The 24,965-nt window shown below is 40.5% G+C and overlaps 1 protein-coding gene across 3 annotated transcripts in view; it reads left to right on the top strand.

The window, feature by feature from the left end:
- The window catches only part of snx29 (sorting nexin 29), a 572,982-nt gene that overhangs the window by 453,707 nt on the left and 94,310 nt on the right, over positions 1–24,965 (top strand). For all 3 annotated transcript variants that reach the window (XM_059979337.1, XM_059979336.1, XM_059979338.1), the window contains one exon: positions 15,721–15,861. In XM_059979337.1, the coding sequence (XP_059835320.1) occupies positions 15,721–15,861 (141 nt within the window). The remainder of the gene's footprint in view (positions 1–15,720; positions 15,862–24,965) is intronic.

Here is a 24,965-nt window from a genome sequence, read left to right as displayed (position 1 = left end):
AAAATCTGGTGATCCTTTGAATCCTTCTGTATTTGCATTATAGCAGCTATACTGCTCCCAGACTCTTGCTTGTAATCTGTTCTTAGCGCAATGTGCCCCCAAGTTACAGAGGGGCTGCTTTAATTGCCCATATTAAATTTTTCCGTAATGCACTGTTTTTCCCTGTTAAATGTTATATTATAAATGGCAGTGATTTCCTACAGAACATTTTCTCACAACAGTGATGCCCCTGCATATACATAGTCTTTTGGCAAAGGAATTATGATGTTATTGTAGGAGAGAAAGGTTTTTTTTGTTTTAATTGAGTAGAAATGGATGTTTCAGAAAGTGTAATTGCGTCGATAGAAGAAATTACCTTGTAGTTTCCGAAGCAAATCCCTTTAACAAAAACAGAAAATGCTGGAGGAACTCAGCAGGTTAGGAAGCATCTATGGAGAGGAATAAACAGTTGACATTTCATTTGGGCAGCAAAGGAATGGGAAAGAAGCCAAAACAAGGAGGTGGGCAGGGTAGGGGAGGGAGGATGAAGTGAGAAGCTGAGAGGTGATAGGTAGAAGAGATAAAGGGCTGAAGAAGAAAGAAGCTAATAGAAGAGCAGAGGGGACCATGGGAGAAAGGGAAGGAGGAGGGCACCAGAGGGAGTTGATAGGCAGGTTGGAAGAAAAGAAGAGGTAAGAGGGGAGCCAAAGTGGAGAATGGTAAAGAGAGAAGGGAGGAAGGGGCAGAATGTAGCAGAATTTAGAGAAATTGATGTTGCTGGAGTCAGGTTGGAGGCTACCCAGCCGGAATATGAGGTGTTGCTCCTCCAACCTGAGAGTGGCCTCTTGGCAGTAGAGGAGAGTTTGGAATACAAAGTAGAACCTAAATGGGTGGCCACCTAGAAAGCCTTACTTTTGGGAACTACTTAAATCCCTTTAAGTAGTTCGCAGCAATATGCAATTGTTGTCCTTAGTAAACTAGTTCAATCTTTTTACATTTTACACAAGTTCAGTAAGAGCAATTTTTTATTGTGCATATCAAATTCTTTGGTATTTGATTTCTGAATTCTTTAAAGGTGAATTTCGGTTTCCTGAAATACTGTATGTGAAAGTACAGTGTACACTGTACTACATTTGGAAAACCCTGTACTCCTGGGTCATAATGCACTACTTATTGCTTCCAAATCCCATCTTTTCCTCTTGTTTCTACCACATATCTGTGATACCATTCTCAGTACTTTCTCACCCTTGCTCATTGGCCAGTTACACCTGGAATCCATCCACCCAATGAATGAAAATCCACTTTTCCAGTTTCTAAACATTTGACTATGTCAAAGGTCTTATATTTACAAAGACCAAGACATCAGCATCTCTCTGCCCCTAAACATGAACACATGCCAATTCTTCAGCTTCCTAGGATCTCTTTGCCAAGTCTATAAATTCAAAAAAATGCCTATTAAATGGTTTCACTCACTGTAATCTGAAACACATTTGAAGCTAACTTCCTGTATTTCTTAGATTTTCAAAACAGACAAAGGGAAGTAGGTATAATCTCGGTGGATGCTGAATAATCAAAGCTATTAATTTATAACCTGTATTAAATATGGAAGTATTTTATGATACAAATTCAAAAATACAATAAAAATGCATTAATTGCAGTAAGAATATTAGCATATAGGTTGCCCGTTAATCAGTGATCCTGATAATACATTCTGCAGTATATCACACAAAGTAATATGTTTCTGCATTTGCTAACAAAAGTATCATCAAAAGTTTTAAATATTCATCAGATCTTTGTAAGATTCTATAAGATCTACATCTTATGGTCTTAGAGAGGGATAATAAATCAGCCATGATAGAATGGCAGAGCAGATTTGATGGGATGAGTGGCCTAATTCTGCTCCCATGTCTTATGGTCAGATTTCACACTTTCAATGACTGAATAGTTATAATTGCAAAGGATAGGCATGTCATTCACTTCAAGGTTGAAACTAATATCCCCTGGCAATCTGTGATATAGTTTTATCAAACCATGCTCTGAATTCACTTGCCTGAATTTATAAACTATGGCCTTGAAATGACAGGGATTTGGCTTAAGCAGTGGAATAATCTATTTGTGCATTGCATTGTGCCATGCTTCTGGCCTCAGAATACAGTGAATTGTTGACTTACTGTGAGGAGAAAGGGAATAATCCATTTATTTCTGGTTGATTTTGTAAAAATAGATATTCTGCTCACATTCATCAGTGTTGCCAGTTCATTAGGTACAAGAAAGGATAGAAAATCAGTCCCAGTTTAGACCATTGGGAATTCACAAAGTACATTTGTCCAGGAATTTTTGACTAAGGACCAGTGAGAATCAGGGGCGTTATATTGCAACAATGTACGAGTGCTATTTAACCTTCAAAACTTAGATAATGAAAAATTTCTCTGTGTTTTCTACCACTTAACCCATGTGTTATCTTGGCATCTGAACATTATTTAAGAGAAATTACTCAGTTTCTCAACAATGCATGTTCTGGTGCTTTGCAAGTGATATTGGACTTTTACAGTTTTTTTTTTGATTTGCGATTTATTTATTCAGGTATGCAGAATTCTAGTTCATATTTTACATCAGTTTTCATTCCTCTGTTTTCTCTTTTTCCGTTTAACTACCTACTTTGTGAGAATTTCAAAAAATCCTTGCTGGGATGGTACTCCTCTTTCACGAAGTATATCAGGGGAAAATGAGATATTTGCAAAGTAATCAACAGAGCAGGATCACTCTGTTCCTCCAACAGATCATACAGGTGCATGGTGGCCCAATCTGCTGCACCCACTGACCTTTTATATCTCAGGTTAGAGACAATTTTATCAGGTGTACTTTCCCATGCAGCATTGTCACTGTTTGGGATTGTAATTGCAATTTGCATATCTTGTTGTGAAAATACATGTGTTATTAAGGTGTTGGAAATTTAAGGAATATGTTTTTTTCAATGGCACCTCTTTAAATCTTTGAATTTTCCTTGCAGGAGGGCAGAACAGCAGGTGCATAGAAACATCATTCTTTCCAAGTAGCGCGTGCACTTTCTTGGAATTATATTATTGTTTCTTCATGTCTCTGTATCAAATTCCTGGAATCCTATCTGAGAAGATTGTGGAAATGTATTTACCACCTTCTCAAAAGTAGATAGAGATGGGCAATATATTTTACTCAAGCCAAACTTACAGGCTGTGATGTTTATTTATGCTCCTCTTACATCATGTGCATGTGCGTAACGTGCACTGATGAAACAAGGACTTCAGAAACCTCATGACCTCAGCATAGATAATTGGGTTTTTGGATTAAATTCCTTCTCATACACACATCAGTGTTACAACACATAAAAGAATTTGGTTTGGTTGCAAAAAGTCTAGGAAGTCCTAAAGTGATTAAAAAGAAAATGGATAAGGATGGAGCATGTTAATTGTAATAGGATTAGGAATGATGGGGTTAAGAGCTGCTGAGAAATGAAGAAAACAAGCTACTGGTGGAGGATAAGTAAATAGCAGAGATAATGGTCAATGATTTGACATGGCAGGGTGCCTACCTATACCTGCTGTTAGTTAGATTTGTCCTTCCTCATTTAGGATTTGAATAGTTTTGTGAGGTAAATTACCAAAAGTACAAGCAGATTACCAAGAGGGAAATAATGCACTGGGTACCTGATTACACAGGGGAAGTAGCTGTGAAACATCACAATCAGTTGGATTGAAGGATTGTAAAATTAATAGCACAAAGACTATGAAAGAAGTGCAAATTGGAGAACAACCAGGAAAAAGATATCTGGAAGGAAAAAGGCTGGAAGAAAAATAATTATTTTCTTTATAAACTCTTCAACACAAATTGAAATGTGAAGGAATAAGATGCCACACTCCTCAAGGCAGAAGATGGTTGTCAGGCAGTATCTGTGGAAAGAGAAACAAAGGTAATATTTCTGGTTGATGACCTTTCATCAGAATTGCAGTTAACATCACAGAGTAGATTATTATTTAAACAAATGACTGTATAGACATAGGTAAAATGTAAAATCCAGTCTACACAAGGATCTCGAGGAAAAAGTGGAGAATGATTATAATTTATGCCACTTTGAAGTTCTGGGAGAGGGTGCTAAAAAGATAAAAATGCCAGGATTTAAAGGAAAATGTAAATAGTAATACATTTGTCAGCTTCTTTAAAACCAAAAGATAAAAATGATTTCATCAACCAATTGACAAAACTTCAAATAGGCTTTTGATGTTGATGTTAGCTGTAAAAGAGGCATATATTATTCAAGGACTGACCAAAAAATCTACTAAATTCTTGGAAGCAGGCAACTGAAAGCCTTAGAATTGATTTTTATAACTTATTTCTCTACTGGATGTGGAAGTCATTGTCTAGGCTAGCATTTCAACTATAACCCACCCAACAAACAGCTCTCTCCAAAAACTCCCTTCTAGGAAGTGTTTTAGGGCTATTAAAGCAAAAATTTCACACCAGCTTAAAAATTTCTTCCCCCAGACAGTTCACCTGATGAACCATTCTAGTTAGCCTCCCCAACCCCCTTTCTCTTACTACTTCAGTCACTGCATTGCACTGTAAACACTTGAAAACACCTTTTATATTGTGAATACATGCTGGTATTTATGTACTTATGCATATATTATTCCATATCTGTACCTCTAACTTTATTTTTAAGTGTTTCTTATTCCTTGTATGTTATTTTTTATATGTTGAAGGTAGTTTTTTCTCTTATTTCACGTCAACACTTTCCTAACACGGGCCATCAGTTAATTAGGGCAGCTGCTTATTTGGGCCAAATCTAAAAGAACAAAAACTAATCAAGAAAATAGTCAAGATTCCTTTTGTTTATTTGGGACACTATGCACTTAATTAGGGCAGGAGACTGTTGCCAAACAGTTTCTTATCCCCAGGGTTCTGAAATAGGGGGCCGAAGAGATTTTGGAGGCATTACTTATGATATTTCATAAATGACTAGATTCTGGCATGGTTCTAGAGGACTGGAAAATTGCAAATGTCACTCCACTCTTTAAAAGAGAGGGAGGCAGGAGAAAGGAAATTGTAGGTCAGTTAGCCTGACTTCAGTGGTTGGGAAGATGTTGGAGTTGATTGTTAAGGATGAGATCTCTGGGTGTTTGGAGCACATGATAAAATAGGCCAAAGTCAGCATGGTTACCTTAAGGGGAAATCTTGCCTTTGAAATTCTTTGAGGAAATAACAAGCAGGATAGGCAAAGGAGAATCAGTTGATGTTGTGTACTTGGATTTTCAGAAGGCCTTTGACAAGGTGCCTCACATAAGGCTGCTTAACAAGTTAAAAGCCTATGGTATTACAGGAAAGATACTTGCATGGATAGAATGTTGGCTGATTGGTAGGAGGCAAAGAGTGGTAATAAAGGGGGCCTTGTTGACTGCCAGAGACTAATGGTGTCTGCAGAGGTTGGTGTTGCGACCGTTTCTTTTGATCTTGTACGTCGATGATTTGGATGATGTAATTGATGGGTTCGTCACTAAGTTTGTGGATGAATTAAATATGGGTGGAGGGGTAGGTAGTGTTGAGGAAGCAAGGCTGCTGCAGAAAGATTTAGATAGGTGAAGAGAATGGGCAAAGAAGTGGCAGGTGGAATAGTGTTGGGAAGTGTATGGTCATGCACTTGGTAGAAGGAACAGAAGCACATGCTATTTTCTAAACAGACAGAAAATTCAAAATTCTGAGGCGCAAAGCAACTTTGGAGTCCTCGTGCAGGAATCCCTAAAGGTTAACTTATAGATTGAGTCCATGCCGAAGAAGGTAAATGCAGTGTTACCATACATTTTGCAAGGATTAGAACATAAATGTAAGGATGTAATTGTGAGGTTTGGAGTATTATGAGCAGCTTGGGCCTCTGGATGTGCTGACATTGGAGAGGTTCAGAGGAGGTTTTCAAGAAAGATTCTAGGAGCAAAATATTGATAGTATGAGGGGTGTTTGATAGCTCTGGACTTGTACTCACTGGAATTCAAAAGAATAAGGGAGATCTCATTGAACCCTATTGAATGCTGAAAGACATAGATAGGGAGGATGTGGAGAGAATGTTTTCTAACATGGGAGAGTCTAGTACCAGAGGGCACAACCTCAATAGAAGGACATCCATTTAAAATGGAGATGAGGATGAATTTCTTAAGCCAGGAGGTAGTGAATCTATGGTATTCATTGCCACAGGTGGTTCTGGAGGCCAGGTCATTGGGTGTATGTAAGACAAAGGTGGATAGGACCTTGATTAGTCAGGGTGTGAAGGTTACAGGGAGAAAACAGGAGAATAGGATTGCAAAGAAAATTGGATCAGCCATGATGAAATGGCAGAGCAGACTTGATGGGCTGTATGGTCTTATGGTCTAGCTATGCCAGCTGGTGGTGTAGTGACATCGGCATTGGACTTCAGGATGAGTGGTTCTGGGTTCGAGTCTTGCTGGCTCCTTGCATGCTTTCCATCTGTGCTGGATTGAGTGTCAAGCTAGCAACTCAGCCTCATAAAACAGACAAATGCTAAAGACTCAGCAAGGTTGTCATCTGATGCACCAGTAAGGTGCGGGAGGATATTATTATTATGGTCTAACTAGTGTCATTTGCATGGTCATGAGACACTTCACTGAGCTTAGAACAAACAGTTTTCAGCTAATGTTAGTTGCGAGTGTTTCTGTTCAAAATACAGTGAGCCTGATACGTGGTGAGAAATAAGCAGTAAGACAATTTAGAACCACTTCACTCATTGCGTTTCCAAGCATTCAGTCCTGGAGATGCCAGAAAAGACCAAGACTGAAAATGTAACATTTCACTACTTCAGCGAGTTAGGAACTATGAAAACATAAGCATCTTGAATGTTATAATGAAAATGAAGATTTGGAGGATGCAATCATTGAAAGCATTGTATGAAGCAGTCCACTATATACTAAGTGCCTGCATTGATTTTGTGCATTTGCAGTCAATAAAAGGAATGTAGCAGCATACAGGTCCACTGGATGAATCCCTCTGTTGATAAAAATTAGGAAAGAATACACAGTTTTATCACACTGTAGTAGTATTGATGGTGTTCTAACTTGTTCTGTATTTCATTTAAATGCATAACTTCTTACTCATTTAAAAGGTAGTTTGTATGTTTTATACCTCTTTAACTATTAACATGAAACTACGGCTAATTGGGCAGTGGCTTAACTGGGCCAAAATGTACTCGTCCCAATGTGACCCAATAAACCGGAATCTGCTGTATATGTAAATGTTCTATGACAAATGAACTTGATCCAAGATCTTTGATATATTACCTGCCCACTGCAGAAATAATGTTGACATTGTGTGATTTGCACGGTTCACAAGCTAACCTTGCAGTACAGCAGGCTGAATTTCAGCTACAGTGTTCAGATGCTGGAGGATTCCTGTTTGTGCTGGAACACAGTGACATCAGCCAGTAGTTGCTGCGTTAACATTGGATCAATGACAGTGTCTCAGGTATTATCAGATGATCCGTGTCACCATGTTGGCTCTTGTGTCCAGAAACAAGTTAGAACTTACCAAGTAGCTTACCAAAGTCCTGCTCTGGTCCTTTTGCAACCATATTGTCCTAAAATAGAGGGTTGTGTTGTACCAGTCTGGAAACAAGCAGACAACTGTGATAGAGCAGGCCATGAGGTTGCTTCAGTATTGACTGCTTCTTCAGCATGGATTTGTTCTATCAGTGCAAAAAATATGACCGATTGCTTCTACCCAATGTACGTTAGCAGCTTGTTTCTCCTCACCAGAAGGCAACAGTGAACAAGTACAAAAGTATGATTAGCTTGAAGAAAGTAGAAGCAAACAAAACATGCCTTTCCCCCACCCCTGTGTGGTCGACCACTACAAAAAAACGCCTGGATGCCTGGAGTTACACAGGCAATGATGGGGCATAAAGTAGATGATGGGTAGACAACCGCGGCAGACAAGGGAAGCTTAAGGACTGCATAAAAGCCAAGGAAAGGGCATATAATGTAACAAAAGTGAGTGGGAAGTTGGATGATTGGGAAGTTTATAAAATCCAACAAAAAGTAAATAAAAAAGGTCATAAGAAGGGAAAGGATGAAATATGCAAGCAAACTAGCCAATAATATAAAGAGGATACTAAATGTTTTTTTCAGTTTATATAAAGAGTAAAAGGGAGGTGAGAGTTGGTATTGGACCACTGGAAAATGATGCTGATGAAGTAATAATGGGGGACAAAGAAATAGCAGATGAACTTAATAAGTACTTTGCATCAGTCTCCACTGTGGAAGACACTAACTGTGTGCCAGAGGTCCATGAGAGTCAGGGAACAGGAGTGAATGCCATTACTATTACAAAGAAAAAAGTGCTCGGCAAACTCAAAAGTCTTAAGGTGGATAAGTCATCTGGACCAGATGGACTATGTCCCAGAGTTCTGAAAGGAGTTGCTGAAGAGGTAGCAGATGCATTGGTTATGATCTTACAAGAATCACTTGATTCTGGCATGGTTCTGGAGAACTGAAAGATTGCAAATATCACTCCACTCTTTAGAAGGGAGGAAGGCAAAAGAAAGGAAATTATAGGCCAGTTAGCCTAACCTCAGTGGTTGGGAAAGGGTTGCATCCATTATTAAGGATGAACTTTCGGGGTACTTCAGAATCAGGTTTATTATCACCGGTATGTGACGTGAAATTTGTTAACTTAGCAGCAGCCCTTCAATGCGATACATAATCTAGCAGAGGAAAAAAAATAAAATTAAAGAAAATAATAATAAATAAACAAGTAAATAAATTAAGTATATTTAACAGATGTTTTAAAATGTGCAAAAACAGAAACACTGTATATTTTTTTTAAAAAAGTGAGGTAGTGTCCAAAGATTAAATGTCCATTTAGAAATCGGATGGCAGAGGGGAAAAGCAGTTCCTGAATCGCTGAATGTGTGCCTTCAGGCTTCTGTACCTCCTACCTGATGGTAACAGTGAGAAAAGGGCGTGCCCTGGGTGGTAGAAACATAAAAACATAGAAAATCTACAGTACAATACAGGCCCTTCGGCCCACAAAACTGTGCCCAACATGTCCTTACCTTAGAACTGCTTAGGCTTACCCATAGCCCTCTATTTTTCTATGCATCCATCCAGGAGTCTCTTAAAAGACCCTATATCATGTCCGCCTCCACCGGCAGCCCATTCCGTGCACTCGCCACTCTCTGAGTAAAAAACTTACCCCTGATGTCTCCTCTGTACCTACTTCCAAGCACCTTAAAACTATGCCCTCTCGTGCTAGCCATTTCAGCTCTGGGAAAAAACCTCTGACTATCCACACGATCATTGCCTTTCATCATCTTATACACCTCTCTCAAGTCACCTCTCATCCTCCATTGCTCTAATGAGAAAAGGATGAGTTCACTCAACTTATTCTCATGCCTGCTTCTCGATCCAGGCAACATCCTTGTAAGTCTCCTCTGCACCCTTTCTATGGTTTCCATGTCCTTCCTGTAGTGAGGCAACCAGAACAGAGCACAAGTGGATTCTGACCAGGGTCCTATATAGCTGCAACATTACCTCTCAGCTCCTAAACTCAATCTCACGATTGATGAAGGCCAATGCTCCATATGCCTTCTTAACCACACAGTTAACCTGCGTAGCAGCTTTTGTGTGCCTTATGGACTCGGACCCCAAGATCTCTCTTAGAGGTCCTTAATAATGGATGCTGACTTTCTGAGACACTGCTCCCTAAAGATATCCTGGGTACTCGTAGGCTAGTACCCAAGGTGGAGTTGACCAAGTTTACAAACTTCTGCAGCTTCTTTCGGTCCTGTGCAGTCACCCCTCCATACCAGATAGTGATTTAGCCTGTCAGAATGCCCTCCATGGTACAACTATAGAAGTTTTTGAGTGTATTTGTTGACATGCCAAATCTCTTCAAGCTCCTAATAATGTATAGCTGCTATCTTGCGTTCTATATCGATATGTTGGAACCAGGTTAAATCCTCAGGCATCATGACATCCAGGAACTTGAAGCTGCTCACTCTCTCCATTTCTGGTCCCTCTATGAGGATTGGTATGTGTTCCTTCGTCTTACCCTTCCTGAAGTCCACAATCAGCTCTTTCGTCTTACTGACGTTGAATGCCAGGTTGTTGCTGTGGCACCATTCCACTAGTTGGCATATCTCACTCCTGTATGCTCTCTCATCACCACCTGAGTTTCTACCAACAATGGTTGTATTGTCAGCAAATTTATAGATGGTATTTGGTTATGCCTAGCCACATGTGTCTACAGAGAATAGAGCTGTGGGGTCGAGGTGTGCCAGTGTTGATCATCAGCGAGGAGGATATGTTATCACCAGTCCGCACAGATTGTGGATTTCTGGTTAGGAAGTCGAGGACAGCTAACAACAATAATAAATTGAAGACTAATAATAACGTAAGTCAAAGTCAGCAAGATTTCTGTAAAGGGAAATCTTGCCTGACAGATCTGTTAGAGTTCTTCGAGGAAGTAACAAGCAGGATGGATAGAGGAGAAACAGTGGATGTCTTTACCTGGACTTTCAGAGGCATTTGAGAACGTGCCACACATGAGGTTGTTTAACAATATAAAATCCCATGGCCTTACAGGAAAGATACTGTCAATATTTGATGCACCATCAATAACTCTGAGACATAAGGCGAGATATCGGCTTTTATTGACTGAAGAAGGAACCAGCAGTGAGTGACCATCATATCACATCCTGGAGAATGAGGCAGAGGATCAGACCTCGATCACCTTTATACAGGGGTCTGTGGGAGGAGCCACAGGAGCAGTCAGAAGGGGGCGTGTCCCGACAGGCACATAGTTCACCACATTCACCCCCCCCTTTGTTTGAAAGAGTCCCCATGTGGCGAAGTTTCTTGCAGGTCAAGTCTATCAGGTGGTCGAATCTGTCACTGCGATCTACGTAGCACCGGCTGTGATTGCACCAATGCCGGCAACATTGGTGATTGCACAGGAGACGGAGGTTGTGCTGGTTCCAGCTCATGCATGTGCGAGGCACCTGGTATATATGTGTCATGAGGAGTCCATGTAGGGCCTGGTGAGTGCGGTGTCACCTCGGGTACAGGGTTCATAGTTACCGGAGAGTGTTCGGGGTAGTTATCTGCTGCTCCTGCAGGCGCCAGGTCGCGGATGGAGACCGTGTCCTCCCGCCCATCAGGTAAGACCACGTAAGCATACTGGGGGTTTGCATGCAGAAGGTGAACCCTCTCGACCAGTGGGGAGTATTTATTGCTCCTCACATGTTTCCGAAGCAGCACTGGCCCCGGGGACATCAGCCAAACTGGTAGAGTGACAGACTTCCTGGGAAAAGAGAATAGGAGTTCGTGAGGGGGGGGATGGGGCCACCATCCGACCACCTGGGCCCTCCAAGGGCTTGTGCTTGGCTCAATGATCCCCTCCCTGAGCAGCCACTGCACCTCTGACTGAATGAAGGCCCTGTCCCCCGCACTGTACCTCCCGCTTTTAGTCGCCACCAGTTTACAGTCGGGGTCAGGTTGGCGAACAGTGGCGGGGCAGGGACCTTGAGAGTGGAGAGACTGCAAGTGGTGTCGGTAGCGCAGCTGTCGTGTTGGATAGGATGTGTATGTTGCTGTGTGTGTGTGGTCAATAGTGATGAAGTCCCACAGAACTGAGGATTCCGGACAGTGAGTGGTGGGAGGGGCCCGTCATATACCATAGTCACACTTTCGAGATGGCTCTGGAAGTCCAGCCCCAATAGCACAGGTGCGCACAGATTAGGCATGACCAGTAGCGCAAAGTTCCGATATTCTGTGCCTTGCACCACCAAAGTCGCTACACAACCCGCCCGATGTCTGTGGAATGCGACCCAGAAGCCAAATGGATCTTCTGACTTACTGGCCGTGTTGCGAGTCCGCAGCGTTGCACTGTGTCCGGGTGAATGAAACTCGTAGTGCTGCCCGTGTCAAACAGGCATCTAGTCCTGCGCCCCTCCACCCTGATGTCCATCATGGACCTTGCAAGCTGGTGTGGGGCGCTTTGGTCGAGAGTTACAGTGGCCAGAGTTGAATCGCCGTCGGGGTACCCGGTAAGCATATGAGGGTCGGGGGCAGGGCATGCTGACGCCAACAAAGATGGCCGCCCACATCCGGGCATGCAAGATGGCGGCCCCCATGTTTCACCTGCAGCGCTGCACTCCGCTCGCAGTTTAGACTTACAGACCTTGGCGAAATGTCCCCGCTTTCTGCAGCTGGAGCAGGTCGTTTCTCGCGCTGGGCAGCGTTTTCGAGAGTACTTTTTGTGGCCACAGAAATGAGAAAGCACAGGCTTCTGACGGGCCACCGCCGTGGTTGGGTTCAGGGAGCTCATGGAATTGCGACTGGCAGCGGCGATTTCGCTCGCGGGAGCCGGCAGTGGCAGGGTCTGAGGCGTCCACGGAACCGGCGGGGAATCGTGCGACTGGACAGCGTCGGCGCAGTGCAGCGCAGCTTCCAGAGCGTTGGCCGTCTCGATCGCCGAGCGTAAGGTAAGATCGGAGTGTTCCAGCAGCCGCTGGCGCATGTACACTGACCTCAATCCCATCACAAAGGTGTCTCGCACTAGCAGCTCCGCATGTTGTTCTGCCGTGAGTGTCTTGCAGTCACAAGCTCGGACGAGTGTCTGTAGTGCTCGGAGAAACTCGGCGCTCGATTCTCCAGGCCACTGTCGCCGGGTAGCTAAACGATGTCTTGCGTAGGCGGTGTTCACCAGCCGCAGGTACTGTCTTTTGAGGGCGTCCAGTGCCCCTTCGAAGGTCGGCAGGTCCCGGATAATGGAATAAACTTTTGGGGTGACCCTCGAGAGGAGAATTCTGTACATAACGGCAGGGTCAGTCGCACGAGGCTCCGCCAAATACGATTGGAAGCATGCAAGCCAGTGTTCAAAAGCAAGGGCTGCTTCGGGGTCTTGAGGGTCCAAATCCAACCTTTCCGGACACAAAACAGTTTCCATGTTTTAAAACTTCCAGTCAATAAAATTGATGCACCATCAATAACTCACTCTGAGACGTAAGGCGAGATACCGGCTTTTATTGACTGAAGAAGGAACCAGCAGTGAGTGACCATCATACTACATCCTGGAGACTGAGGCAGAGGATCAGACCTCGATCGCCTTTATACAGGGGCCTGTGGGAGGAGCCACAGGAGCAGTCAGAAGGGGGCGTGTCCAGACAGGCACATAGTTCACCACAATATTAGAAGAATGGCTAAAAGGCAGGAGGCAGCAAATGAGAATAAAGGGGAACTTTTTTGGTTGGCTGCCAGTGACTAGTGGTGTTCCTTAGGGGTCAGTATTGGGACCACTACTTTTCATGTTGTTTGTCAGAAATTTAGATAATGGAATTGATGGCTTTGTGACAAAGTTTACTGATAGTATGAAGATAGGTGGAGGGGTAGATGGTGCTGAGGCAGCAATGTGGTTACAGAAGGATTTAGACAAATTAGAAGAATGGGCAAAAAAGTGGTAGAATAAATACAGTGTTGGGAAATGTATGATAATGCATTTTGGTAAAAGGAGCAACAGGGCAGACAATTATCTAAATGGGGAGAAAATTATAACTTGCAAAGGGACTTGGGAGTCCTTATGCAAGATTCCCAGAATGTTGATTTACAGGTTCAGTCTGTAGTAAGGAAGGCAAATGCAATGTTGGCATTCATTTCAAGGGGAATAGAATATAAAAACAAGGAGATAATGCTGAGGCTTTATTAAACACTAGTTAAGCTGCACTTGGAGTATTGTCAACAGTTTTGGGCCCCATATCTCAGAAAGGGTGTCATTGGAATGAGTCCAGAGGAAGTTTATGGGGATGATTCTGGGAATGAAGGGATTAACATATGAGGAGTGTTTAACTCCTGTGGGTCTGTACACTAATCGGATTTTAGAAGAATCCGGGGGCAGGGGGATGTCATTGAAACCTACCAAATGTTGAAAGGACTGGATAAGGTGGATGTGGAGAGGATGTTTCCTGTGGTGGGGGTGTCCAGAACTAGAGGGCACAGCCTGAAAATTGAGGGCTGACTCTTTAGAACAGAGGTAAGGAGGAATTTTTTTAGCCAAAGAGTATTGAATCTGTTGGATGTTCTGGAACAGACAGCTGTGGAAGCCAAGACTGTGGATATATTTAAAGCAAAATTTGACAGTTTCCTGATTGGTCTGGGCATCAAAGGTTATGGTAAGAAGGCAGGAATATGGGGCTGAAAGGGATCCAGGATCAACCATGACGGAACAGAGGAGCAGACTTGACGAGTTGAATGGCCCAATTCTGCTCCTATGACTTGTGGTCTTATAACTATGCTCCTAAATTCAATTGAGGTAAATTAAATAACACAGGTAATGCACAACAGAAACACATTGGCATTTGGTGCTTAGCTAACATACAGGTATTATTTTTGACTGCTAGACTTAATATCTCTGTCTGTGTCCTAATAGTGTGAATTTGCAATTGAGGATTTATAACCTTAAGGATCTATGGCATAATAGCAAAGTAATCATAAATCAAATGTCTTCTAAATTGAGGAATACCCTGTGTAACATGCTACATTCTGTAACAGACAACAATTTAAACAATTTCTTCAGTCACTCATCATGTGGCAGATTTTATGCAGGTCATTTTAACTTCAAAATTAGTTGGTTTGGTTTGGCAGGAACTTAAATGTTTAAATTCTCAAACAGGACCCGTGTTGTCTCAAACCATACCTACCTTTGGTTGTAACGGAAGGTGAACAAGTAGCAGTTGACCAACATGCACTCAAAAGGGAGGGTAGGTAATTAAAATCTTTTGAGGGAGGTTGCATGCCTTCATGCTAATATGTTTTCCAGTTTTAGACTGGGTTGGCTGAGCTTTGGGGATCTCAGCAGATAATAGAACAAAATGGCTGCATTAGAAACACAAATACCCTTTGAACCACCAGAAGTAGGTCTCTTGCACTTCTACAATCTCATCTGACCATCTCTACAATGCCCACATGCCAGGACTTGCCTCTCTCTGTATTGTCACTCTATTCATGATGCCCAGTAAGCCCATCTGCTTCTGTTCCAAATCCTTCCTCAGCCAATGGGCAACCAAGCCTTTCAGTTTGACTGGGTTCATGGCAGGGAATGTACCAGTTAAACATCAGAGTTAAGGGAACCCTTGTTTGCAGATTTCCCCACTGTAATTCCTGCCTCTAGCTGTAATACCTGTTCTGGTGCATTTGAGGCACCAGCACTGTGTTTTGAAATGAAAGCAGGCCATTTTAGAGCTTTGATATTACTTTAATTTCATATTGTTCATTTGAACATGTTGCTGTTAGGTAGAATGCTCAATTGCATAAAACAGAGATGATATTGAGATGCAGAGCCATTTGGTGAAACAAAATATGCAAAGTTAAACAATCATTAGTCCTTTCCATTTGTATTATTTTTGTGTTGAGAGAAGATAATGCAAAACCTTTAAACTGTCTTCAACACTGCATGTTGATTTTCATTATCTTGAATATGACGGTATACTATTGCTGAATGTAGATCATTACAAAGTGCAGACTGTTGTTCTCGATAACAGCATGTTTTTTCTGCTATAAAGTGATAAATTATCTGGTTCCCTTGTGCATAGCTTCTCCGTGATTGAAGACGCAGTTTCGGTTCTTTTACGAAGCATGTAATTGAGAAACAAAATAGTATCTCTATCAGCACCTACATGACTATTCACCATTTGATTTTGTGTCATGGCAGGTTTACATCCGGATCAAAGATGATGAATGGAATGTGTACAGGAGATACACTGAATTCAGAGCACTTCACAATAGACTACGGACCAAATTCCCTACAGTGAACACTTTTCATTTCCCACCGAAAAAAGCTATTGGAAACAAGGTACTTAATAGATTTTGTGGAAATGTGCACATTTTGCCATTATGAAAAGAACATTGCTGATTTTCTAATTTTTGAAATATCATTAATATATATCTGCTCCGATCGTAACTTTTCCAATATAGCCTAAACTATAGGCAATCTTAGATGGAAATGAGACTAACTGACCAAATAGAAATAGAGAGATAATTGCTTGCTATAAAAATTATCTTGGAATGCTGTCTTGGTGTATTACCTTCTTCTCCTCCTTGAAGACTTGCACATTCAAACTTTCATTTTCATTTTGCCAAGAAACTGTCCACCGTAATGCATTTCAAATCATAGTTGGGGTCTTTAATCAAGCTTGCTTAAAGAAATCTCTGCCCAATTATCATCAGCATATAACCTGCAGCACCAGGGGTTCTAGCATATTAGACTGCTGCTATACTATGATTAGGAGTGCCTACCATTCCATGCCTAGACCCCATTTCGGGAAGTCTGATCATTTGGCTGTGCTTCTCTTGCCTGTATACAGGCAGAGGCCAAAGAGCAAGTTTCAATAAGGTGAACCCAGTGGAAAGCATCTGGCCTAGGTGAGGTACCTGGAAGGGGACTAAAGGTCTGTGTTGATCAACTGGCTGGAGTGTTCACTGAGATCTTTAACCTCATGTCTGGCAGACTGAGGTACTCACCTGCTTCAAGCAGGCTTCTGTTATACCGGTTGCTAAGAAGAACGTGATAACCTGTCTCAGTAACTATCATCCAGTAGCAATTACGTCCACTGTGATGAAATACTTTGAGAGGTTGGTGATGAAACATATCAACTCCTGTCTAAGAAGGGACCTGGCTCTGCTCCAAGTCCACAGCAGATGCAATTTCATTGGCTGTTCACTCAGCTTTGTCTTACTTTGGTTGGTGTGCTTTTTGGAGTAGTACTTGCAGGCAGTGTTATTCCAATTGACTTCCTTATCCTGCCTTGTTACAGATGCCTCAAAATTTGGGAGTTGATGTTGAAAAAAGACAAATTGCTGTAATCTGTTTTCTAGATATGTACAATTTATGGCAGGCTTGGGAATAAGTTCCAAGGGTAGGAAACCAATAAAGTGGATACTTGGTCCTGGAAGGTATAAACTTTGTGAGTGTTGTTGGATTCAGGACATAACCGTCCTGAATTGTAGGTGTTGGCTGAAATTATTTATGCCTTTTGCAGTAGGCAGTTGTCTTTAGGTTCTATCTCTTTCTTATCTTAAAATAGTAGAGCTACAGACATGAGACTGGTCTAAGTAACGAGTTGCAATCAATTTGCCTAAACACCTGCTGATTTTGTATTCAAGTTTATATTATCAAATTCCTCTAAGTTTCCTTGTTAATAAGCTGTCTAAGCAAACTCCTGTGATGTCCATTACCACCTCAGTCCCGTGATCTTTTAACCTCTATGCCTTGCTAATATATTCCATATATAGCTTAATTTCCTTATTACCTGCTTCCCACTCTGTTTCTTGGGATTTATTTACCCTTTCGCTTAGCCATGCAGGGATAATTACTTAGTGACAGGAAAAAACTGTACATCTTTACGGTCTTACTACTTCTTCTGAACAATGAAACTCCTTCAATCCCAGACTGCAAAGTAATTTAATTATCACGTATTTTGATAATAGCTTAAAATCTTGAAGCTTCGTGTCACTATATTTCCAAAGAAAAGTTAAATACTTATTTTACCTACTGTTCCTTTGCTTTTCATATCATTTGGTGCCTACCTTGGAACTTCTACAATTAAGTATCTATCTTGCTGCACCATTCCCTGAGCAATATACAACTTTTTACATACTTGAGCATTTTATTGAAATATTGTTACAAATATTGGTAATACTGTCTTGAATGTAATAATCCATAATTACCTAATTATAATTTCCATAATTAGCAAAGCAATCCAAAAATGCACTAATTCATTGATCTGAAGAAATAAAAGAGGATTGGAGCTTACATCATAGAATCCAAATCTAAAGGTGCCAGTGGCTGAAAGCATAACATGAATGATGATTCTGAGTGTTCCTGACTGCTTGAATCATACCTTGACGGTGGCATAGCATATATCCACCAAAGTGTCAAGAGGGCTGAAAGAGAGGTAAAGGCATCAAAGGTTACAGGGAGGATGCTGGAGAATGGGGTTGAGACGGAAAATAAATCAGCCATGATGGAATGGCAATGCAGACACGATGGGCCAAATGGCATAATTCTGTTGTTCTGTCTTATGGTTTTATGGGCCTTCTACTCATCAAAAACTGGACTGTTGTTGTTCCAATCAATTCTATTGTTGGTAATTTGGAGAAGGTGGGGTCAAGTAGGTTACTCCTTGTTTGTTATTACAGTTCCCATGTTTGGCAGCTGTGCCATTCAGGACTTGCTAGACCAGTGATGAAATTAACAAGCCACTTCCTGATTAATCGTTTTAGCTATAGTGAGGGTGAACTTTACTTTCTAGCTATCATTAGGTTTTCTTCCAAATGTCAAGGGGCTTGTATTCATTGGAGATAATGGTAGTTGCCCTCAGATTGCTTGGACCACATTTGATCCAGACTCCCAAGTTGTCTCACTAGGTTAATGTTGGGAACTCCCAGGGCTATTTACTTATAACTCTATACCACTCTGGTGGGTTTGTGCTTCTTTTCGAATGTACCCAGATAGTTCCTAGCAGAGTCGAAATCTTCAGCTGAAAGATGCAGTTCTCTGGTTGCCGCATCAGTCGTTAAGTCCACAGAACACGTTTTTCAGTTAAAGTGCAAGTCCCCAGAAGTGCAAGTGGAGATTATTATAAGGTTCCCTGTGGTGCATCTAATTGAAGGTGATCAAGTCTTATGGTCTTATACTGACAGCTGTGCAGGCCAAGTCATTGGGTATATTCCAGACGGAGGTTGATAGGTTCTTGGTTAATCAGCGCGTTAAAGGTTACGAGGAGAAGGCAGAAGATTGGGTTGAGTAGGATAATAAATCAGCCACGATGGAATGGCGGAGCAGACTTGATGTCCTAATGGCATAATTCTGCTCCTATGTTTTATGGTCTTAAGTTTTCAAAAAACTAGTTGATCCTCAGGTCATCTCAGTTTTTTTATCATCTCAGTCATTGCTATTACAGTTTAAAGCAGATTATCACCACTTTAAAGGACAAAGGAAGGTAATGGAGTGTGATAAAAAGGATCAGTTTCTTCAAAGTGATTTCACATCAGTGGTATGTTGTGATGTTTACCTTATGCAGATGGAATGACCATGTGATAATTTTTCCATCATATTTGAAGGAAATGTAAACATGATAATAATCTAAATAAATGGGAATTCACAAGTGCAAATAGAAAACAAGGCTAAAAAAGGACAAAACAATGTCATGTTGTTGGTTAGATGAAAAAGTAAAGCATTATGAGGAAATTATTCCTGTGGTAAGTACAGTAATACAGGTGGACAGCAACAAATTGGATAATTATTTTTTCGCACAGAAACATCTTTGATAAATCAACTTGCAAATCTTCTGAAGAGTATGTGATGTTGTTTTAATTCACTCCCACGGCTCTGCTTTCTGTATGTTTTTCTTGTTGCAATTAAGTTAAACATCAGATGAAACAGATATTCACCATCTGCACAGTTAATAGTGTGTACTTAATTGCATAACACTGCACTGTGGGATGACAAACTGTATATGGCAAAGGGAAGGTGAGGAATTGCGATCAATTAGGATAACCTGTTTGACAACTCACAAAAGATATGAATGACCAATTGATTCCATATTATGCTCTAAAATTCTAATTCTGGATTTGCTTTATTTCTAGACATGTTAAATAGGAAGACCTAAAGTGCTAAGAAGTTTTAGTGGTATCCAATGATTATATTAGCAGAGATTTATAGTTGAAGGACCAGGCCTATTCTCATGGCTGAGAGGCCGAGACACATAGCTTCATTATTGTAGGAGTGAGTAATGGTGCTTGAGGGTGGTTGGGGTGTTGAACCTTTTTGCAAAGAAAATATTTCCATTTTCAAAAATGTCTTTTTATGTAACTTGGCAATTAAATATAGAAATAAAAATCTCAGTCATACAGCCGTTCTTTTAGCAAGACCATTTCTCATCAACCTGTTAACAACACTGGAGTCACGACAGGTCAGTGACACTTCTCCAGCTTTTGTGTTTCATGTTCTGTCATTCATCAGATGATTTAAAATGCAGCCTGTGGCATCTTGACCTCAAATGCTGTTTGGAATACTGTAAACATCGACTGTATTTACAGCAGAGTAATTACCTGAAGAATAACTTCTTAACTGTGCTATCAGCAATGATTTAATTCTTCATTCAGCCAACGGTGGGTCAACTGAATATAGTTTTGGCTACATTCCAGACATAAAATTGAAGACAGATTTTGGTACTGAGAAGCAGCTGGATAAAGAATTACAGTATTAAGTCTGGAATTAACTCGTAAGTTATGAGTGTAGAAATCTTGATTTAAGACTTAAATAAATCATGTTAATCTTTATAACTGTATTCAGGAAAATGCAATGGAGAGTATTTAGTGAGAAACCTTTATGCAAGATCTAAAGTAAATCCATACAATGTCCAAAATACATTTCTGTATCAAAATTTTTAAAAACTTCCAAAATAAGCTAATCATTTGTATCCTGAAAAGGTTTTTTACCCTTTGCTTTAACTCTCCTTTGCAGTACTAAGGAGATACACACCTATATTTACGTTGAAAAAAACTACATTGGGTGAAATTTTAATCTTGGTTGCTTGTGCTGAATCACATCTATAATAATATAATAACTTTAAAGAGCACTTCAAAGTTCAAAGTGAATTTATTATCGAAGTACATACATGTCACCATATACAACCCTGAGATTCAATTTTTTTGCAGACATACTCAATAAATCCAATAATCATAATAAAATTAATGAAAGACGGCACTAACTGGGCATACAACCACTGTGCAAAAGACGATAAACTGCGTAAATACAAAAAGTATGAAATAATAATAATAATAAACAAATAAGCAATAAATAATGAGAACATGAGATGAAGAGTCCTTGAAAGTGAGTCCATAGGTTGTGGAAGCATTTTCATGATGGAACAAGTGAAGTTGAGTGATAACCCTTTGGTTCAAGAGCCTGATGGTTGAGAGTTAATAACTGATCCTGAAACTGGTGGTGTGAGTCATGAGGCTCCTGTACCTTTTTTCCTTATAGCAGTGGTGAGGAGAGAGCATGGTCTGTATGGTAGGGGTCCTTGATGATGGATACCGCTTTCCTGCGGTAGTGATCTGTGTAGATGTACTCAGTGGTTGGGAGGGCTTTACCCGTGATGGATTGGTTCATTTTCCTTTTTGTTGGCTTTTCTATTGCATGTTTCAATGGAGATATGGCACTTAAAGCTAAACTTTATCTTTGAAGTGCTTAAAGACAATGTATTGTAGAGTCATAGAAAAGCACAGCACAGAAACAGGCCTTTTGACCCCTCTAGTCCACGCCAAACCTTTTAAACTGTTTAGTCCCAATTACCTGCACCCGACCATTGCCCACCATACCACTGCCATCCATGTACCTATCCCAACTTCATTTAAACATTCAAATCGAACTTGCACGCACCACTTGAGCTGGCAGCCCATCCTGCACTCTCACTGCCCTCTGAATGAAGAACTTTTCACCTTTCATGCTCAAACCCTGATGTCCAATTGTATTCCCATCCAAACTTAGTGGAAAAAGCCTGCTTGCATTTACCCTATCTATTCCCCTCATAATTTTGTACACCTCTATCTAATCTCCCCTTAAACATTCCAAGGAATAAAGCCCTAACCTATTCAGTCTTTCCTTATAACCCAGGTCCTTCAGTCCTGGCAACATCCTTGTAAATTTTCTCTGTACACTTTCAACCTTATTAGTTTAATTACTGCAAGGAGATTATAGGTAAAAAGTTTTTTCTTGAAGACTGATGGTCCTGTGAATTAACTTTTTGTTAATCCTATTTTATAATTACTGAAGATATTTCCATTTCTATAATTAACTTTACTGTCTTGAAAAATGCTTTAAAAAATTTATGGGAGAATTTGTGTTAAACTGAATTTCCATAAATTGGGGCTTCTGTAATCCAGGAAGGCCGTGTGCTTATAGAAGCAGGCCATAACAGGCAAGGAGACTCTCAGTCTGATTCGAATGAGATATTTGTTCACACAACTTCAAAATAAGAAGTGCTCTGCAGTTGAGAATCTGATTAATTTAACCTGGACAAGAACAACCATGTATACAAACTATCCCACCTCACCTCAAGACAAAAATTACATCAATAGTAAAATGCAAAATCCATTTGTACTGCAATTTACTAACCTGCTGGTCTGAATGATGACATTTCTTGTTCATGCAAAGAACATAACCAAACTTTACAAACCTTATTTTCCATTAAATTGAACCAGAATCAGAATTAGGTTTAATGTCACCGGCATATGTCGTGAAATTCATTAAGTTTACAGCAGCAGTACAGTGCAATTCATGATAAATAAGTTGTGCAAACAAAAAATGTAGTGAGGTATTGTTCATGGGTTTAATGTCCATGTAGAAATCGAATGGCAGATGGAAAGAAGCTGTTCCTGAATCACTGACTGCGTGTTTTCAGGCTTCTATACCTCCTTCCTGACAGTAACAATGAGAAGGGGAAACGTCCTGGGTGGAGGGGGTTCTGAATAATGGACATTGCCTTCATAAGGCACTGCTCCTTGAAGATGTCTTGAATACTACGGAGGCTAGTAACCATGATGGAGCTGACTAATTTTACAAGTTTCCGCAACTTACCTCGATCTTGTGTGGTAGTCTTCCCATACCAGACGGTGATGCAGCAAGTCAGAATGCTCTCCATGGTACATTTGTGCTGTTTAAAGCACTAATGCATTGACTACTTGCTTTGTCCATTCTGAAATCTGAGACCATTCCAAAGACAGCCTCATGAGTTTGAGCATGGAGATCAGCTCCTTGTCACTCTTATCTTCCTAGCATCAGAAACATTCTAGGTTGCCAAGTTGGGTGCTTGCATTAGGGTGATCACCGAATGCCCTCATCAAGGAGAGGAAACTTCATCTACTCTTCCCTCAGTTCACAGAAGCAGGCAGAGAGGGCAAGGAGATTTTGCAAGTATTAGAGCTTTCCCAAAGGGCTGTCATTCACAGGCTGCACTCATGTTCCCGTAGAGCCTCCTGATAGGAGCACCTAGTTGTGTCGTAGGAAAGCGTGGCACCTTTGCACCAAAAATATGGCTCTTGTAGGATTGTTCATCATCAGCATTTTCCATATCACACCGATCCCATGAATAAACTCTCCTAAGCCCTTCTCTCCATGCAGCAACTATTCACTCAGTAGCAACACTTGATAACTATAAGAGTGGCGTTCACATTGTGTGAAACACTTTTAAGATCTGACATTGGGACTACACTAGATGAGTTAAATGGTGACCACTATACAACATGCAACACATCTTTGGATAACCAATGTCAGTTTCTGCACAACGTAGATACACCCCAGCCTAGCACTTCTGTGAATTAGTTCTCTCTGTTTACTTTACTTCCACAGTTCTAATATGACCCATTATGTTTTTTTTCAGTACCAGAAGAACAGTGTGAAGCAATATCTAGGCCTTGAGCTCTTAATTACCTTTCCCATAAGCAAGGCAAGATGTTGACCTTCAACCTAAATGATAGTTAATCTTAAATGATCTCATTCATGTGTTTGTATTGATTGGACCTTGTCAACTTAAAAGATGCAGATTTAGGAGAGCAAGAAGGAAATGGCTGTGCTTTGCATAACAAAATATGTCTGTTCTTACAAATATATTATCGCATTTTCCACTAAATCATGTCTACTTGATAACTGGTAACTACTAAGAGGCTCTTGTACATGCTGAAGACCAACAACATGTATTCATCAGGAGTGACAACAGTAAAATTGTGCAGTGCTTTGTTTTTGCTTTTGTACATGCAGGAGAATGTACATCTGCTTACATGCATATATGTATGTAGATAAATGAAAGCATTTACGTCCATTAACAGAAAGTAGTTTAAAAAAAACATTTTCCATTTAAAGAGACTTATTATTAATTCAAAATCATTTTCGCAGAGCTAGCAACATAGGTAAAATTTAAAAGAGAGGCTGTGCTGTAGGGCTTGGATATAATTCAACCAATAAAGCCATAAAGGTAAGGAGCCTAATTGAGCTTCCCTCTCAAATGCAGCAAAGGACAGCAAAATGAGAGATATGGTAGACATCAGCTGAAACAATCTGGAATTATCCTGAGGATAGGAAGCTGAAAAGTGACCATGGCAGTAAAGGCACAGTAATTTTGTAGAAGGGCACGTATAGTGAAAGGAAAGAAAGCAGTTTGATTGTTGATCCTTCAAGTAGAATGGTTTCAGGGGAAACGGTGTAATAAAACTTGGCTATTTTCTGAGCTGACTGAATTCATCATTGATCATTGTGGTTGAGCACTTTTATAGAGAGGGGCAAATACACTTTTAGCCTCTCTGTGCTTGAGGTGGCTGATATATGAATTGCAGTGTATTTAATATTTCAGTAATATTTGAATAATATTGTAAATATGTTGTTTGATTAAGCATTCCTTGTTTACATAGTTCAGTATGGGTTATAGGACATAGAACAGTACCGCACAGGAACAGGCCATTTGATTATTTTTGGGAGTTACAAAATGTAACACGATTTTTAATTCAATTCGTTTGTATAGGGCAGTTGGCTCCAGAGTAAAATAAATAAAAGCAATCTTGTTTGAATTATTTGTATTTTAATGCTGTTATTTTTCAAATTTATGGTATTTAAAATTAAGTTTAATTCTGTACTGTTTTAGAACATAACACGGTGCAGCACAGTGCAGGCCTTTCAGCCCACAATGTTGTGCCAACCTTTCAGCCTAATCTAAGATCAATCTAACCCTTCCTTCCTACACAGCCCTCCAATTTTCCTATATCCATGTGTCCATCTATCATAATATGCCTACTTTTAATAGTTTGTACTTTAAAAACATATTTGAATAGTTTTTAAAAAGTATTTGCACTCGTTTAAAACCCTTTGTAGCACCAGGCAGAGCATTCAGGGATCTGGAC

This window comes from Hypanus sabinus, chromosome 9, assembly GCF_030144855.1.
Source record: "Hypanus sabinus isolate sHypSab1 chromosome 9, sHypSab1.hap1, whole genome shotgun sequence".
Classification (NCBI taxonomy): Eukaryota; Metazoa; Chordata; class Chondrichthyes; order Myliobatiformes; family Dasyatidae; genus Hypanus; species Hypanus sabinus.
Note: the sequence above shows the minus strand (reverse complement) of the source record. Positions and strands in the feature narration are given on the sequence as shown.